This window comes from Pezoporus flaviventris, unplaced genomic scaffold (assembly GCF_033815535.1).
Source record: "Pezoporus flaviventris isolate CSIRO_AGI_PZ_B2104156 unplaced genomic scaffold, CSIRO_AGI_Pfla_v1 ptg000005l, whole genome shotgun sequence".
Lineage (NCBI taxonomy): Eukaryota > Metazoa > Chordata > Aves > Psittaciformes > Psittacidae > Pezoporus > Pezoporus flaviventris.
Window position 1 is genome coordinate 21,562,491 of NW_026892553.1, and position 17,241 is coordinate 21,579,731.

General features: G+C 48.0%; 1 protein-coding gene across 3 annotated transcripts in view; it reads right to left on the reverse strand.

Annotated features, from left to right (window-relative positions):
• The window catches only part of ZMYM3 (zinc finger MYM-type containing 3), a 33,190-nt gene that overhangs the window by 12,536 nt on the left and 3,413 nt on the right, over positions 1–17,241 (reverse strand). For 2 of the 3 annotated variants that reach the window (XM_061446328.1, XM_061446329.1), the window contains exons 2-12: positions 9,777–10,673; positions 9,029–9,072; positions 8,567–8,639; positions 7,489–7,780; positions 6,869–7,046; positions 6,218–6,430; positions 5,507–5,657; positions 4,838–4,953; positions 1,243–1,329; positions 777–927; positions 24–196 (exon numbers count right to left, since the gene is read on the reverse strand). In XM_061446328.1, coding sequence (XP_061302312.1) covers positions 24–196; positions 777–927; positions 1,243–1,329; positions 4,838–4,953; positions 5,507–5,657; positions 6,218–6,430; positions 6,869–7,046; positions 7,489–7,780; positions 8,567–8,639; positions 9,029–9,072; positions 9,777–10,659 — 2,361 coding nt within the window. In that variant the 5' untranslated portion in view covers positions 10,660–10,673. The remainder of the gene's footprint in view (positions 1–23; positions 197–776; positions 928–1,242; positions 1,330–4,837; positions 4,954–5,506; positions 5,658–6,217; positions 6,431–6,868; positions 7,047–7,488; positions 7,781–8,566; positions 8,640–9,028; positions 9,073–9,776; positions 10,674–17,241) is intronic. The other variant, XM_061446330.1, reaches the window with a different exon arrangement.

The following is a 17,241-nucleotide window of genomic DNA, read 5'->3' on the forward strand; positions in this document are numbered from 1 at the left end:
AAGCTGCCAGTGCCAATACTGACCTTGAAGTACCAGAGCAAGTATTTGCTTTTGCAGTCTTCACTACAGAAGTCCCAGGTACTGCCCTCCAGCTGCTCGGTGACCGCCCGCTGGCAGGTCTGAGAACAATAGGTGCACGTGATGCAGCACAGGCCCAGGTTCTTGGTGAAATCCTGTTTGTAAAGAAGCACACACCCTGCGGAGAAACAATAGGAGTGAAACCTTCCCAGGATGAACTGGGGGGCCTCCCTGACCCAAACATGACCAGAATCCAGGTCTGCGGAGACAACAGAGCACACGCAACACACTGTAGGGAACAATCCAGCACTGGCCCCTGGGGCTGGGATAAGATGGGACCTCATGGGGACTTGCCATCTCTCACCTCCATGCTTCTAGGAAGAGTCTGACTCCAACCTCCTGTGTGCAGGAACCCAGCAGGCAGGGCAAGGCCAGGTCAGGCCAGCCCAGACGCAAGAGTGGAAGTGCATGATGACAGGAGGAGCGGAGCTGCCACCTGCTGTCTCCCCAGCCCCCAGAGAGAGAAAAGCTGTGAGAAAGCCCTCCCCAAGGACACAATGAATGGTAAAGATCTTGCCCTAGGGCCTGGCTGGACAGCAAGCCATCCCCACGACAGTCCTCCCTTCACTGCATGGCAAGGCTCTCGCCCCAGGGCCTGGCTAAAACAGTCTCCCCTCTGTTCCTCTCCATGCTCTCTTCTCCTCCCCCAGCATGGGCTGGCCTGGGAGCTCTGCCTCTCCTCTGCCTTCCCCAAGTACCTTCGCTGCAGAAGTTCTTCTCCACTCCAGAGAAGCGGATCTTCTCATGCAGCAGCTTCTCCTGCTTGCAGTGCTCACACTGAGACACCACCCCATGAAGCCGCTTGAAGTCCTCACAGCAGTCCTTGCAACAGAACTGATACACCTTGTCCTGCCAAAGAGACCACCACCCGGTCAGCCAGGCTTGGCAGGAGGTCCCCACGCTTCTCAGGGAAGCAAGAGCCGGACTACAGGTTGAGCCAAGTCCCCAGCTCTCCTGGCAGAGTTTGGCAGAAGAGGTCTCCTCCTGCCTTTCTGACATGCGGCTGAACATCAGGAGTGCAGCATTTGGTGTGCAGTCTCCAGGCACATTTCTGCAGCTAAGGCCTTCAGAGCACTGCCACAGAAGGAGCTCTGCTTTGAGCAGCAAGAAGAAGGAGGTGGGGTTGGCCTCCACCTCAACCCCCCCTTGGGGAAAAGTCCTCACCTGCCAGTCCAGGATCTCCGGCTTCCCACTGAAAAGATTGTGGCAGTAATGGCAGTTGAGGTGGATCCCACCTTCCGGGCTGGTGCGCTGCAGGAAACAGAGACAGCTCATGGAGAGAGACACCCGCAGAGGGCAGCGAGCACCCGCTTCGCACTGCCACCATCTCCTGCCTCCTCCACCACTCGCAGCAGCCCGCGTGCCCCTGCTCAGCCCTGTGCGTGGGGCCACTGTCAGTGACTCACAGTTAGTCCATCACACCATGTTTTGAGCTCCTGGCAACCAGATTCTTGAGCAATTTCACTTTTCTTCCAGTGTACTGGGTCCAGCTCTTCTCAGGAAGGCAAGCTTTCAAGCTGCCATCCCTCTGGATTTAAACATATTAAAGAGACGGGGGATCCACTACCTCTTCTGAGAATTCCTCTATAAGATTTTGAAACATAGGGGCCTAGTTTCTATTTTCAACATAATGGAACTTCAGAATTCAAGCAGATGTTCTCATCCCGCCTTTCTCTGCTAGATTAAACAGCCATTTAGCACTCAGTGTCTTGTCTACAAGGACATATTTGTTAATAAAGTCATCTTCCTGATTTTCTTTCTGACAACCTCAGATACGGTGCTCTCTGAGTGCCTCAGTACATGCATTTTTCCAGCCCAACTGTAATTTTTTTTTTTTAGCATACTTCAATTTTTTTCTTCAATATTGAAAACCAATTGGACATTCCATGAACACCCTCCCTATCTGTGCAACATTCTAAGTAGCTCTTTTGCTCCCCAGCCCCCAGACTTTAAATCTCTGTTCCTCTGCTTGTTACTTGCAATAACTTCTTTAATCCTTCTCTCTGTGGTTGTAAACTGAGATATTCACGCTGAATGGCTTATCTGCTGTACTCGCAGGGCCTTTGTAAAAGATTTCCTTTCCCAGAACTTACATCCCCATACTACCTGAGTAAGGCTGATACAGGATCTTGCAGTAAAACAATGCTGTGTTCAAGCACACGTTAGGAGGAATCAGTCTTGTCAGGCAATCCAGTCGCTTTCCTTTCTCTGACTGCCCTGACCTCAGCAGGAGTTAACACTTCACCACTTTTTGTTTCATCTGCAAAATTTTATCATGCTTACTTTGACTTTATTGCCAGATGATTGATGAAGATGTTCAACTCCTTGGGCTTAATACCAATCCCCAAGAAGCCATCTTGAAACACTCTTGCCAGTCGTTTTCCTGACACAAGTGTGTTCTAAGATCTGCCAGCAAGACAGCTCCAGTCCAGGTTAGGCATGGGTTTACTCACAGGTTACAATCCTGACTTCATGTGGCAATAAATTCAAGCTACATGAATTAAGTGAAGACTCTGGTGACTGGAAAAGGGGAAACATTGCAACCATTTTTAAGAAGGGTAGGAAGGAGGACCCTCAGAACTACCAACCTGTCAGCCTCACCTCTGTGCCTGGCAAGCTCATGGAACAGGTCCTCCTAGGAGCTATGCTAAGGCATGTGGAGGACAAGACAATATGGCTTTACCAAGAGCAAGTCTTGCCTGACCAACCTAGTGGCCTTCTGTGACGGAGGGACTGCATCAATGGACAAGGGAAGAGCTATGGATGTCATCTGTCTGGACTTTGACACAGTCCCACACAACATCCTTCTCTCTAAATGGCATCGATGTGGATTCCATGGATTGACTATTCAGTGGACGAGGAATTGGTTGCATGGTCGCATCCAGAGGGTGGTGGTCAATGGCTCAATGTCCAGATGGAGATTAGTGACGAGTGGTGTCCCTCAGGGGCTCGTATTGAGGCCAGTATTATTTAACATCTTCATCAATGACGTAGACAATGGAAACGAGCACCCTCACAAGTCTGCCTCTGACACCAAGCTGTGTGGTGCTGTTGACATGCTGAAGGGAAGGGATGGGATCCAGAGAGACTGGGACAAGCTCAAGAAGTGGGCCCATGTGAACCTCACGAGGTTTAATAAGGGCAAGTGCAGGGTCTTGCACGTGAGTCAGGGCCACCCCAGTATCAATACAGGCTGGAGGATGAAGGGATTGAGAGCAGCCCTGCCAAGGACTTTGGGGTACAAGTGGATGAAAAGCTGGACATGAGCTGACAATGTGTGCTCACAGCCCAGAAACCGACCACATCCTGGACTGTATCCAAAGGAGCGTGGCCAGCAGGTTGAGGAAGGTAATTCTGCCCTTCTACTCTGATCTGGTGCAACCCCACCTGGAATACCATTTCCAACTCTGAAGGCCTCAGCACAGGAAAGACACAGACCCATTGCAGCAGGTCTAGGGAAGGACCACAAAGATGCTCTGAGGGCTGAAGGAGACAGGCTCAGAGAGTTGGGGTTGCTTGGCCTGGAGAAGAGAAGGCTCCAGGGAGACCTTACTGCAGCCTTTCAATACTTAAAGGGAGCTTATACGAAAGACAGGAACAAACCTTGTAGTAGGACTTGCTGCAATAGGACAAGATGTAATGGTTTTCATTTAAAAGAGGGGAGATTTAGATTAGATAAAAGGAAGAAATTTTGTGCAATGAGGGTGATAAAATCCTGGCACAGGTTGCCCAGAGAGGTGGTGGATGCCCCATCCCTGGAGATGGCCCAGCAGGCCAGGCTGGATGTGGTCCTGAGCAACCTGGTCTGGTTGAAGATGTCCCTGCTCATGGCAGGGGGGCTGAAATGGATGAGCTTTGAAGGTCCCTTTTAATCCAAACTATTCTAGAATTTAAGTCTTATGAAGTCTACAAGCATAGAACCTCTACAGGCACTCTATGAAAACCACTCAAGACCGCAGCAAAGGATAACATCAAACAAACAAAAAAACCCCACCAACCAAAAACCCCCCAAAAAAGAAAACCCAACACAAAAAGCACAAGAAAAAAAACCTCACAAACCCAAATGCTGCAACTGTCAGTAACTAACTCTCTACCTCTGAATTCTCTAAAGTTTTCACAGTTGCCCAAAGCATGTCCTGACCTAAGTTTCCCAGGTCTTCCGGCCTGTTGCTTTGTTTTTTGACGACTCTACAAAACTAGCATTCTTCCAGTTGCCTTTGAATACCACAACATTTCACATATGCTGAAACATAACATGAGGAGATTGAAAACCACTAGTCAAGCCTTTGAGGATTATTAAACATGAGGTATCCGGGCCTTCTGCTTGTCAACTTTAAGGCAACACATCCTAGAATTCTTGTGTTCTTTGGTGACACCTTGCTCAGAGGGCAGCTCTGCCCCTTTCCACCCACTAGCAGGTTCCCACCATGCTCTGCTAGCTTACTGCTGTGCTTTTGCTCATGTCCTCATAAGACCATTACATCCCAAACCACTCACACAGCACAGCACTGCACTGCACTCCCACTGGGCAGAACCTGATAGATGGGAGTGAATTACAGTCCACCTTATCCCAACGGAGAGAGGGGAGATAGGGCCAAGACTGAGTTATGGGCAGCTACAGTCACTACAACTCTTGTACTCCATCAGAGGCTTTCTTATGGACCCTCCCTGAGGAGCTTGAGGAAGCTGAAGCCTCCGCTAAGTGTGAAAGGAGGCACAAGCTCTATTGCCCAGCCCAGCATGAAGGATATTTCAATACCTGGAATTTGGTCCAGCAGCTGGGGCTGCAGAACTGGTAGACAACCCGGTCTGTCTTGTTGTAATAGCAGGGTTCAGATAAACTCTTTCTGCAGAAGCTGCAGGGTCTAGGGGCACCTGATGAAACAGATAGGCATTGGTGAGGGCAGCAGCACAGGATGTGGGACTGGATTCTGAGGATGGCATGGAAGCTGCTCACTCATTCTTGGTATGTCAAGCTATTATCAAAAAGCAAGGGACAAGAAAACCAGGAAATTAAGAGCACCAGATTCTGCTAGGACAAAAATGTTAAAATGGATGGAAAGCAGTGTTTCAAGGAAGTGACCCTGGCTCTACAGGAATTTGGACAAAACAGGCTGCATATTGCATCAGAGACCACACTCATTCCTGGACACCCTGGTACTCCATGTAATGGAAAGAGCAATGCCAGCACAGTACAGCACTACAGCTGCTTTCTGCATTCTCAAGAACAGCAATGTGTACTACCCCTCACTATTAAGGTGTCTACATGCAAGGGTTCCTCCCTCTCCAAATCTCCACTTCTCTCACTAGACTCCTCCCCAGGCAAGCAACACACCTTCTTTCCAGCCTCATCCACAAGCAATAAATGGTACCAAGAAAGGAGCTAGAATGGACAGGTGACTGGTACCCTGTATGTAGGTGCTCTTACCAACCAAGCCTGACTGCTTCACTTTGTGGGAGGTAGTGCAGCAAATGGAGCAGAAGAGGCCCATCTTGCCACTGCGATCCACGTTGGGCAGCATGTCAAAGTTCTTGCACAGTGTCTTGCACCACATGCACGGGTAGACCCGAGTGTTCTTCTGCAAACACAGAGCAGAACAAAGCTGTCAGGGACACCATCACAGCCAATGAGGTCCAACCCTCATATCCTACCCCACTATCACGTCCACCACTGGGCAGCTCTCCTGCAGGAACACCTGATGCCAGAGCCAGGCTCATAGTCTGCAGGTTCAGGCTGCCTTTGGCACCTCACCTCAATTCACGGATACGCTGGCAGGAATACAGAGTTTGGCAATCCCACCAAGACAGTTAAGCGCTGCCTGCTCAGGCTACAGAGGAACTTTGAGGAGACATCCAAAAGAAGCCAGCCCATACAAGTTACATATACCAGTATCACTGCACAGTCCAGCTTGTGGAGTGCCTGACCCGTGGCTCAGGTCCAAGAGGGGCTGCATACAGAATAAATTCTGTTGGCCTGCTTTGAAGTTTTTCCATAGCAATCTCTTAAATGCTTTGTCAGCAGTATAAGGCCAAGGGGATTCAATTCACCTGCTACTGCATGAAGTGCCCTGTGCCACCCCAAGCAAAAGAGCTGTGTGCCCACAAAGAACCCCCACCCCAGGCAGCTGTCTCCACTCACTTTCTTATAACTGTTGAGACAGGCAGAGTCGCAGAAGCGTTTTTGCTGGCCTTCATGGAAGAGGTACTCCAGTGGCAAGCCCTTGTTGTAGATGTAAAGTCCACAGTTATCACAGCAGTTGGTTTTCAGCCCCTTGGTGGCCCGGAACTTGGTGAAGCAGGCATCACTGCAGATGCGGTGAACCACGCTCCCATTGCTGACCTCATGCTGGATCTGCAGAGACATAGCTCCTGTCACTCCCCCAGACCACCTTATGCCTCCTTCCAACATGTGTGCAACAATACAACCATGTCCCCCCCGGGAGAATAGGCTGTTACACGTAAACTGGGGCAAGTACCACGATGGAAGCTGGAGTGGACTCAGGATGACCTCCATCACCAAAAGTCAGCAGAGCAATCTGGGAGAGCGGAGTAGCAGGAAGCAGTGAGCTTCAGGGTGGGGAGAAGCAGAAGCCTTATTTCTTCTGCTGTAACAAGGGCTGGTTCACAGCAACAAGGAAGGACCTGGCAGTGAGTCCAAGCTGATTCAGGTGCTGAGACCTCACACCATGGGTGAACCCAACAAATGCCCTGTGATGGCCCCCAGGCAGGACCAAGTTCTGCAGGTCACAAGCACCTCATCCAGGACATGAAGCACAAGGGATCCATTTACCTCACCAGGTTTGTAGCAGACACTGCAGCGGCTGGTGTCCAATACATCTGCAGACTGATGTGCTGGTCTATGCTGTTGGGCCTCATAGAGGGAGAGGCAGACAGAGGTGCAGAACTCATGGAAAGAGCCTCCTGAACCGATCTGGGCAACCACAGAGTCCTTGGTGTTCCAGATCTCCCTGGGATATGGAGGGGATGTGTTACTGCAGAGGCACACCAGTTCTGCCAGGAAGGTTACAGGACGGCACACTGTGATGCACAGGACTTCCTAGGGTCCCAAAAGGGTGGCAAGAACTGTCTCATAGCACCTGCTGTCCCAAGCCAGAGGTACGGTGCCTGAAGATGGAGCATGCAGGAGGTGGTTTTGAGAGGAGACTGAGATATGGGGCATCAAGTGTGTGGACAGGCAGGGAAAGGCAGTAACGTGAAGAGGGTATAGGGAGCATGGGATATATGGTGTGTGAAGGAAGACATGAGGCAGCAGCTGGCATTGGACAGGAGTGATGTGGATGAATGGGAAGCATGAGGGTCGCAGGGACGGGGACTGGCAGGTAGAGCTGTGGGGTAGGTGGATGGGGTCACAAGCAGGGGAGCATCGAGGAGAGGGAAAGGAACACATACTTTTTACAGAAGGTGCATATCTTCTTGCCAGGTGGTCTTTTGGAGAAGGTGGTGAGACAGGAGCTGGAGCAGAATAGCTGAGGGAGCCCTTTCCGCTGGTAGGCAGTCTGGCCCTTCTGCAGCAGCGCCTGGCAGTTGGCACAAGTCATCTTGGTGACAGTAGAGCGGGCAGCTCGCTGAGCCAGCTGAGTGCGTAAAGACATGCGAGTCGAGCGGCGGGTGCGAAAGGGAACAAAATCCTCATCATTGGGATCATCCACCATGGCATCAGAGTCTTCGTCAGAGACTGGAACTGCAAAGCAGCAGAGAAAGATGCACAGAAATCCCTCATTAGGAACTGAGACAGAAACCTCCACCATGAGACACATGCTGAGGCTTTCTGGGGTCACCTTTCCGCAGTCCCTCTACATGCTTTGTGCCTGTCTGGGTGGAATGATAAAGGGACCCTTAAAAGGTATTCTGTTGGAACTGGAGATGAGCCAGGAGGTTTTTGAGCAAACTGGACTTAAGTCCAATTTCTCTCCAGGAATCAGGATTTGCCAAGATTGAGCAGAAGGCCAAAGTGAACATTTACAGCAGGTAACCCTTCAAGCCCTTAAAGGGACCCAGCTGGATCACCAGCTTCCAGCAGAGGCAGGCAATGAAGGGGCAACATAAAAATACTAGGGAATAGCAGGGTGACACTCAACATCTCACCCAGACACTTCATGGTCTTGTGCAGGAAAACCCCTAAATGTAATCTTCCTTCAGAGAGCCTGCAGCCATAGAGACCAAAGGCAGAAAGTTCGTGGCTGAGGAGAGAGAAGATGGATTTCCTGGGAACAACCCATCTTCCTCTATTACTTGGTGTTTGTAAAAATATTACAACCCTCCCTTTAATGTAAGTGCCCTGAGAAAGCAAGGCAAGTACCCAAGGATGAACACTCATGGGGTGAAGGTACCTGTTCTGCATAAGAGGAAGATCTGTACAGAAGCTCCAGAGCTCCCACTGCACTCACACCATGAGCCACCTGCCCACAGTAAGCCTGCACCCTGTTCTTGGGCTGAAAACAGGCACTGGCCAGCCCTAGTTACTCACTGCTCTCTGAGGAGTTCACAGTTTCAGGCCTGGCAGCTTCTGATCTTCTGGCTCGTTCACTTCTTTTCTGCTCCTAGGAGACATTAAAAAAATATTTAGGCTAAGCATCTGCTAGGACAACCATGGACAAATACCCCAGATCACGGTGGAATTCCAGCTTCTGGGATCTGCTTTCCTAGTAACTAGGCTGAAAACGGGTAATTCCACAGATACCTGACCAGAGTTGGCAAGACAGGAGATAGGAGGAAGCAGGCTTATGAGAATGACATTCCAGCTGGAGGTAGCAGATACACTCTGAAGACACATTACAGCACAGTGGCAGCGCACAGGGATCACTCCATCACAGGAGACATGCAAACACCAGAGGGGTGACGAGACAGCCAGTGTCCCTCACAGGGTCTGACAATGCCAGCCACCCTCTATGCTCCTGTAGCATATATACTTTGACTGCATCATCCTTACCTTCTCAGTTGGCAGCTCGCTTCCCTTCCCAGACAGGCCTTCTCCTGGAACAGAAGCACAAAAGACGTTTGCATCTAACATCTTGCTTTTCTCTAACAGAAGGGGACAGGCATTCCTCAAATGCAGCGACCCTTTGGGTCAGTCTGCACATGAGGCCTCAGACAGTCCTGGCTAAGAAGCACAGTTCTGGTGGTGATCAGACACAGGAAAGCTCCTAAACCATCTATAACTAGAGATACAAACACATAGCCTGGGAGAAGTTCTTTAAGGGGGAGACCTCCCTGCAAGGGAGAGGCATGCTGGACAGTTGCCTTCAACTCCTTCTGACCAAGACTGAGGATCTCCTGAGAAGGTCCAGCCTAGGCAGAGGGACTTTGCCTATTGGAAACACCTTCTGGCTGACCCTCAGTTTCAGCAAAGGAACTCCAGTGATGAAGAGCACGAGCTAAGCTGAGGTGCAGCTGCAGCTTTACCAGGGAACCTCCTAGCTGACACAAGCATCAAAAAACAAAGTTAAAGCTATGAAAGCTAGACCAAAAGCTTGTGTGCATCAAGGGAGGAGCTGCCAGAGCATTATTCCCTGTAAGCAAGACTCCTTCCCCAAATCTAGCCCATCAGCAGCGTTGACAATTTCCATAACAGGGGACAATGGGCAAAGTTGAAATGCAAAACAGACTCCAGCTTCAGCAATGTGCAGGATGACCTCCTGAGCAAAACAAAGCCAAATTCTGCAGAGATAAGGACCTACCTGCAGGTGGTGAAGTTTCCTGTGCTTTCAGTACACTATTTTCTTTAAGTGAGCTGTTCCCACTATTATCCCCTTCCTCTGCCTGGTTTTCCTCTGTGGGCTCAGGGGGCAAAGCTGCAGTTCTGTTGTCCATGCTCAGTTCCACCTCTGATTCCCCTGTTGGCCCTTCCCTCTGCACGGGTGAGCTTTTCCTTGCTGCCTTCAACCTTGTCTTCTTTGTCTGTTTAAGACTGGGTTGGGAGGGGGCCATTGGCAGACTTGAGGATTGCTCTGTGATTTCTTCCGTGGCTGGGGCACTGCTGAGGTTCCCAGAGTCAGGAACAGGCTGTCGGGGTGATTCAGGGGTGTTGTCATCAGACACTGCAGAAATAGCAGCAGCACCATCTTTCTTAATATCCCCAGAATCACTTCTTGGTGAATCTCCCTCTTCTTTCCATGTTTCTGGAACAAGAGCTTCCCTAGAGAGGGCAGAGGAGTCTGCCGGTCTATCCTCCACTTCTTGGGAAGGATGTACTTTATACAGCGCATCCAGACCCTCTGATTTATCCAGCTCCGCCAAGTCAGCAGTTTTATCTGAGTCATCCAAGACACCAGGTTTCTCCAGCATATCTAAGACAGCAGGTTTATCTAGAACGAGGTTGTTTGATTTGCTTAGTTCAGACAGGCTGTCTGCTTTCACTAGAAGGCCCAAGTTCCCATCTGCAGTCATCTGCTTGGACTGATCCCAGTCAGGGGGCTGAAGTACTGAAACTTCCTCAGTAGAAGCTGTTTGGGAGCCCAGGAGATCTTCACCAAACTCCATGTCAGCAGGAAGATCACCAATAAGTGGTTTGTCAGGCAAGGACAAGGGGTCCAAAGATCCTGGAAATTCGCTGGAATCCATTTAGAAGATGGCAACTGGAAAGGAGAGGAAGACTTGCAAGTTAACGAAAAGCAGTCTAACACAGCACATGAATTGTCCACTCTTCTGAACAATGTTGGAGTAAAACAAGGAAGCAGGACACAGCAAACCTTTGGGAACTCTACAGCCTCCATACACCTCATCACAGCATGGCAACAAGACTTGCTTATGATAAATGACACAGTGGGGTATCAGAAATGACTTGAGTACCAACTTGAGGCTTCACACAGCTGTTCTGTGGTGTGTAATGCCCCCTTCCCTGCCTTTGTCTGTCTCACCAGACCTAAATGTCTGTCCTTTCTCCTGGTCTTTACTCATGGAGCTAACATATCTATTTTTAAAATAACTCTTCTCTTAAACATAGAGGCAGAAAGATCTTTACAGGTCTGTAGACTGTGCCTTGAACAAGATACAGGATGACAAGATGCAGGAATTTTGTCAGAGGACAGATATAAACAGATATGAACCATATGAACCATAAACTACAGCTATAGCATAGTCTCAAAACTGTAGGAGATAATAGTCACAGAATCCCAGACTGGTTTGTGTTGGAAGGAACCTCAAAACTCATCCAGTTCCACCGCCCTGCTACGGGCAGTGACACCTTCCACTAGAGCAGCTTGCTCCAAGCCCCTGTGTCCAGCCTGGCCTTGAACACTGCCAGGGATGGGGCAGCCACGGCTTCTCTGGGCACCCTGTGCCAGCGCCTCAGCACCCTCACAATGATGCAAGACAAGACCAACAAACTTAATGGGAGACAATATTGATCTTCATCAAGGAACGTAGTGATAGGACAAGGGAGAATGGGTTCAAACTGAAACAATGGAGATTTAGGTTAGATATAAGGAAGAAACTCTTCAGTGTGAGAGTGGTGAAGCAATGGAACAGGCTGCTTAGAGAACCATTCCATGATTCTGTGATTCTAAAACAAGCTGTTAGTAGACACTACAAGAAAGGCACAAGAATCAGAAGATGTGTCACCAACCTATCCACTGCTATTAAAAATATTCTAATTCTAAATTTGGCACTGTTTTAGGCCCTGAAGCAGAAGATTCACTATTCCTGTCCATTGGGGCTTACTACGGGCATAACTCACCTATATAAATGAAGGAGGAATGCTGAAATAATTTCACTGGTGAAGGCTGATTAATTCTTTCATTGTATCCTTCCCCCTGAAAGCATAACCAAGTCTCACTCACAGATGGTTTGTTCAGAACTGAACAGGACATACTTTGACAGAGAAAGTACTCAACTTGTGAAATTTGTTTAAGCAAGACTTTAGGGAATTGTACCCTACTCCATACCCAGGAGTTCAAAATCACTGCCTCCTTATTTTAACTTAAAACACAGTGACAATTTCTGTTTCACAGCAGCCGATAAGCACTGTTCCCACAATCACAAACAGAAACTACACAAGACGTGATCTTCAGAGATTCCCAGCAAGTTTCACCACTGAAGACTTTGATGATTCCATTCACTCTTTAGTTACAGAGGCGACAAAGCTTCTGGAACGAGCCAATCCAAGAGCAATTCAGGATCTAATATGTGTTTTCAGGTGGCTGACAGAAAGAATAACAAAGTAAAATAGAAATAAAGACATTTGAAAGAAAGCTCCTAAGGACTGGAAGCAGGTGAGAATCCTCCCAGGATGATAAACACATTTTTTCTGCTGTTCAGAAAGCAAACAATGCCTCCTTCTCCAAGATGCCCCCACCCAGATTTCCAGACAGACAGCAGACCTTACAACAATAAGCAGCAGAAAGGTCAAGTCACCAGATGCATAAGGAAAGTTTATTTATAGGTATACTTAACAGGACTAACATCCTCCTCAAATTCACCTTCAGATACTTTGCATGAGTCTGCAATGAACCACAGAGGCAATACTCACAGAGTAGTCGCCAGTTTCAGCTGGCCTAGTCTTTGCTTGGTAGAAATAGACTCTGGGAACAGTTCAGAGCATAAGAAATCCATTTGGACATTCCCTCCCAGAGAATAACGCAAGCATCGATTCAACTATGTTCTTGCCATGCTTCTCATGTGCTTTACAAATAGACAAAAAGAGTCTGGTTTCAACAGTGCATACCTTAACACTGATTTAAAACTTTGGGTGCAAGATCATCATGATTGCAGAATCGCAGGCTAGTTTGGGTTCAAGGGACCTTAAAGCTCCTCCAGCTTCAACCCCTGCCACGGGCAGGGATGCCTTCCACTAGAGCAGCTTGCTCCAAGCCCCTGTGTCCAACCTGGCCTTGAACACCGCCAGGGATGGGGCAGCCACAGCTTCTCTGGGCACCATGTGCCAGCGCCCCAGCACCCTCACAATGATGCAAGACAAGACCAACAAACTTAATGGGAGACAATACTGACCAACAAAATGGTCTTAAAAAGAATAAATAATCTGCAGATTAAGTTAACTCCAAACTACTGATATGTGGTTGAGACAGATACACAGACCTTTCTGCAGACCCAGGAGTCTGGAGTAAGACCACCCAAATGCATGTTCTGGTTGGAAGCACAGCACCTGCCCTTTCTGTTCAAGATCCAATCCACTTTCATCAGCTCTGACTAAGAGATAGCAGCTCTGTCTCCAGCAGAACAGCTCATGCATTCTGGTGAATGACCCAAAAATTTCTTCTTGGGACATACAAACCTAAGGACTCCTGCAGTCAGTCAAACAAGAAGACAATGTATTCTAATACCCTGTTCCTACCAAGAATGGATACTTGGGAAGAGAGAATAAGACACAACTACGAGGACACTCCTCTTCAGCACATCCTCCAATCAAGGGGCAATCAGCTGCTGAAGAACTGCCTGAGTTGCACTGAGACTCTTACCAATAAGAGTCTGTACTGGGCAAATCCTCTCTGAATCTGCCTAACCCCCTCTCTGAACCAGTGTCAGGGGCAATGTGCTCTGCAGCCTGACATTTCGTTTTAAAAATATTGTCCTTTTGTTTATTTGAAGTGTGCTGCAGCAGAGCTCTGTGAGAAGGCAACACAGAGCAGGTAAGTGCTGACTTTTGATGTATTAAGCCAGGTTGTAAGAGGCTTGCAGCAAGCTGCTCTAGTGGAAGGTGTCCCTGCCCACGGCAGGGGGTTGGAACTGGATGAGCTTTAAGGTCCCTTCCACCACAAACCATTCTACAATTCTATGAATCTGGAAAAGCTGACGGAGTTTGAGTTGAGGCAGGACCCAAGGAGGTGATGTTGACAAGCAGGCTGAGCAGGAAAGCAAGCAATGTCCCTGGCCATCACTGCAATTCTGCTTCCCTTCAATGAAGTCTTTACAGTGGTTTACAGCTGCCACCTGATGAGAATGAAGAGGGCAGCCCTCAGAACAGGAAAGAACTATGCTTTCCAGCTCCATGGGTCACTCTGAAGTCAAACTCAACTTGAGAAAATTAGAGCTGCAGAAGGGTAAGAAATGCCACTTCTGTTTGCATTCATTCACATTCTTATTGGCTCTCTGCTGAGCTTCAAGGTGAGTTAGGCTTCCAACCGAACATCCACTTTACCTTTGGTAAAGTTTCTTCTCATTTGCTCCAAGAGGAAAAAAAATAGCTTATTGTTTCTGGCGATGCTGAAATGATCCACCACAAGTCATTGTCCTTTTTATTCCAGAATCAGCTGGATGCACTGCTCAGCTGCTGAGCTCTGCTTGAAATCTTCCTCTTTTCTAGCCACATACCTGGCAGTGAGGAGAGCACACTGGAAAATGACCAAGCCAAACGAAGAGGACGCAGTAGATATGACTGCTCTGCTGGACACTTGGAAACTCCTTACTTAGGACACAGCACCATCCTCTCCAGAATACTCAGCAACAGATAATCCTGGGAAGATCAAGTTCAAGGAGTCCCCTGCACAAAAGTCTGAAGCAGACTGCTTCTCAGGTAGCATGCAAGTTTCTGAAGAAGCTGCCCAAGGGAACTGGAGCTTCCCCATCCCTTCCAACCCAAACAACTTTGAGATTCTGTGATTCCATGATTCTAAATGATGGGATGGCTGAGGGTCTGCCCCGAGTGGGCAGGACTGGCATAGAATGCAATACTGACACCCAGATCCAACATGTTACTACCAAACCTGACCTGCATTTCCTGCCAAAGGAGGGGAACATGGATCTCCTCTCAGACCTGGAAGCTCAGAGCGAGCCATCTCTACCAGGACACCCAAGTACACCAAGTGACTACCTGAGACTTTATCTAGCTTATTAAAGACATCAGCGGTGCTGCAACTGGGCAGATCTTCCACATCTCAGTGTCCTCAGGTAACTATTAGCACAGGAATATGTGGCCTACCTACAAAAAAAAGAGGAGCTATCATTAGACATTTCATTAAAATCAGGCAGTAAGATCTCAGATCTCTCTTGATGAAGTGAATACCTCAGAAGGCTTCACTACCCACAAAATAGCATGGCCATGAAGTTACTGTTTTCTTCCAGCAAAGGAACAGCAATTGCTTAGATACCTATCCTAGACTTTTGTTCATGGGTATGGGCATGGATATGGATTCAGATTTTCAAGACCTTTGAAGGCTGAAGGGATTTACCTTTTTTTGCTACTAGAGATCATCTGAAATATGAAAAGTGTTAATAGCTAAAAAAAATTAGGACACTTATATCAACATCCCAGGGAACCCCTACCTACAAGTTCTGTAAGACCTGAGCACATCTCTGGAGGAAGTTCCTACTTTTTGTGCCAAATTTTAGAATAAACAGTAACTCCCATCCCATCAGAACATTATCATCTCATTTTTGGCTAGTGTCTACACTTGATGACATATACTGAAAGAGCTGAGATGCTTCATAGAACCATAGAATGGTTTTGTTTGAAAGGGACCTTAAAGATCATCTGGTTCCAACCCCTATGTCATGGTTTTCAAATAACAATAATAAAAAAAAAAAAAAAAACCCACAAAAAACAATAATGCAAGAATCCCACTGCTTTAAGAATCAACTATGATTCAGGAAACACCTTTCAGTGATAAGCCTATTTTGTTCATTGAAAAGAAATGGGGAGCCATGACCCATCTCAAAAAAAAACCCACAAGGTAAGATCAACAGCAGAGGACTCTTTGGAGATACAAACAAATAAATACGAGGACTCAAACAGCTGGATACCAAAGTTGGACAAACTCAGAAACACCTCTTTCCAGATTAATACTCCCTACAACTACCCCAAAGGAGGATGGAGCCAGGAGGGGCTGGGCTCTGCTCCCAGGGAACAAGGGATGGGACAAGAGGAAACGGCCTCAAGCTGCAGCACGGCAGGTTTAGATGGAGCTGAGGAACAATTCCTGCCCCAGAGGGTGCTCATGCATTGGAACAGGCTGCCCAGGGCAGGGCTGCAGTCACCGTCCCTGCAAGTGTTCACACCCCGTGGAGACGAGGCCTCAGTGCCATGGGTTAGGGGTGGCCTTGGCAGTACTGGGAATGGCTCAAGATTTTAAAGGTCTTTTCCAACCTGGTGGATTTAGATAACTGACCAGGGATATGTAAACCCTCTGTGACCTGGAGATTTTACAGCAGCACTCTGTGACCGTCCAAGTCAGCTATAGCTACTGCAGATGTCACTGGTCAACTTCTTCAGCTTGTGCTCCGCAGGCAAGCCTCAAGTGAACTGTTGTCTCATCTCACAAATGTGTTATTGGTTCCCTCAGAGTGCACCTAGCAGTAGCTGTCACTACGTCCCCTTCAGGACAGTCTTCACTGTCACATGTGACTGGAACTGCCTATGCAACAGGAACTGGTAGAAAGGGTAAAGAAGAAACTTCCCAGAATACCAGCAGCAGCCTTAAGACGCCAGTGATGGCTTTTAACAGCCCCAAAGCCGGAAAGTACCAAGTTCACCACTAGATTTTTCTGCAACAGGAGCACCAGCTTAGGGTGCAGGTCTCAAATTTTGTGTAGCTATTTCCAGGATGGAACTAGACGAACTAGGGGCTGGAACTGGGTGAGCTTTAAAGGTCCCTTCCAACCCAAACCATTCTATGATTCCACGACAGCAGTCACTCAAATCAAGGAAGCCTGAACTCTCCAATACAGAGCAGATGTAAAACTAGATGTAAATCTAATTCCAGACAATTCTGCAAAACATTCCAGACAATTGTCTGCAAAACAGCAGAATTGTCTGGAATTAGATTTACCAGGAGATTTCCTGCAACACTTCTAAAGGTACTTGACAGCATTGCTTGGATGTCAGCACTGGTTGCGGTTAACCCAAAATCTCTGTATTAGTAGTAAACTCTAAGACAGCCACAGGAGCATGCTCATCCATCCAGGACACCATCCTGGCAGCAGCTTGAAGACTCTCATGTCTTTGCATAAGACCAGGATCCCACCCCCTGCCAAGCACTAAACATCAGGGCTTTGCAACAGAGAAAGCAGCAACATATCTAAGTACACTCTAACACAACTTGTTTTGTTTATACATGTTAAAACAGTCTTAGCAGCAATGCCTGGAGAGCAACAGCTTCTAGAACCAACTGCACTTGAAGATCAAGTCAGAGAGAAACCTCTCCTATTACTCGTACAGCTTTGTGTCTATAACATGAATAAGCAACATTTCTT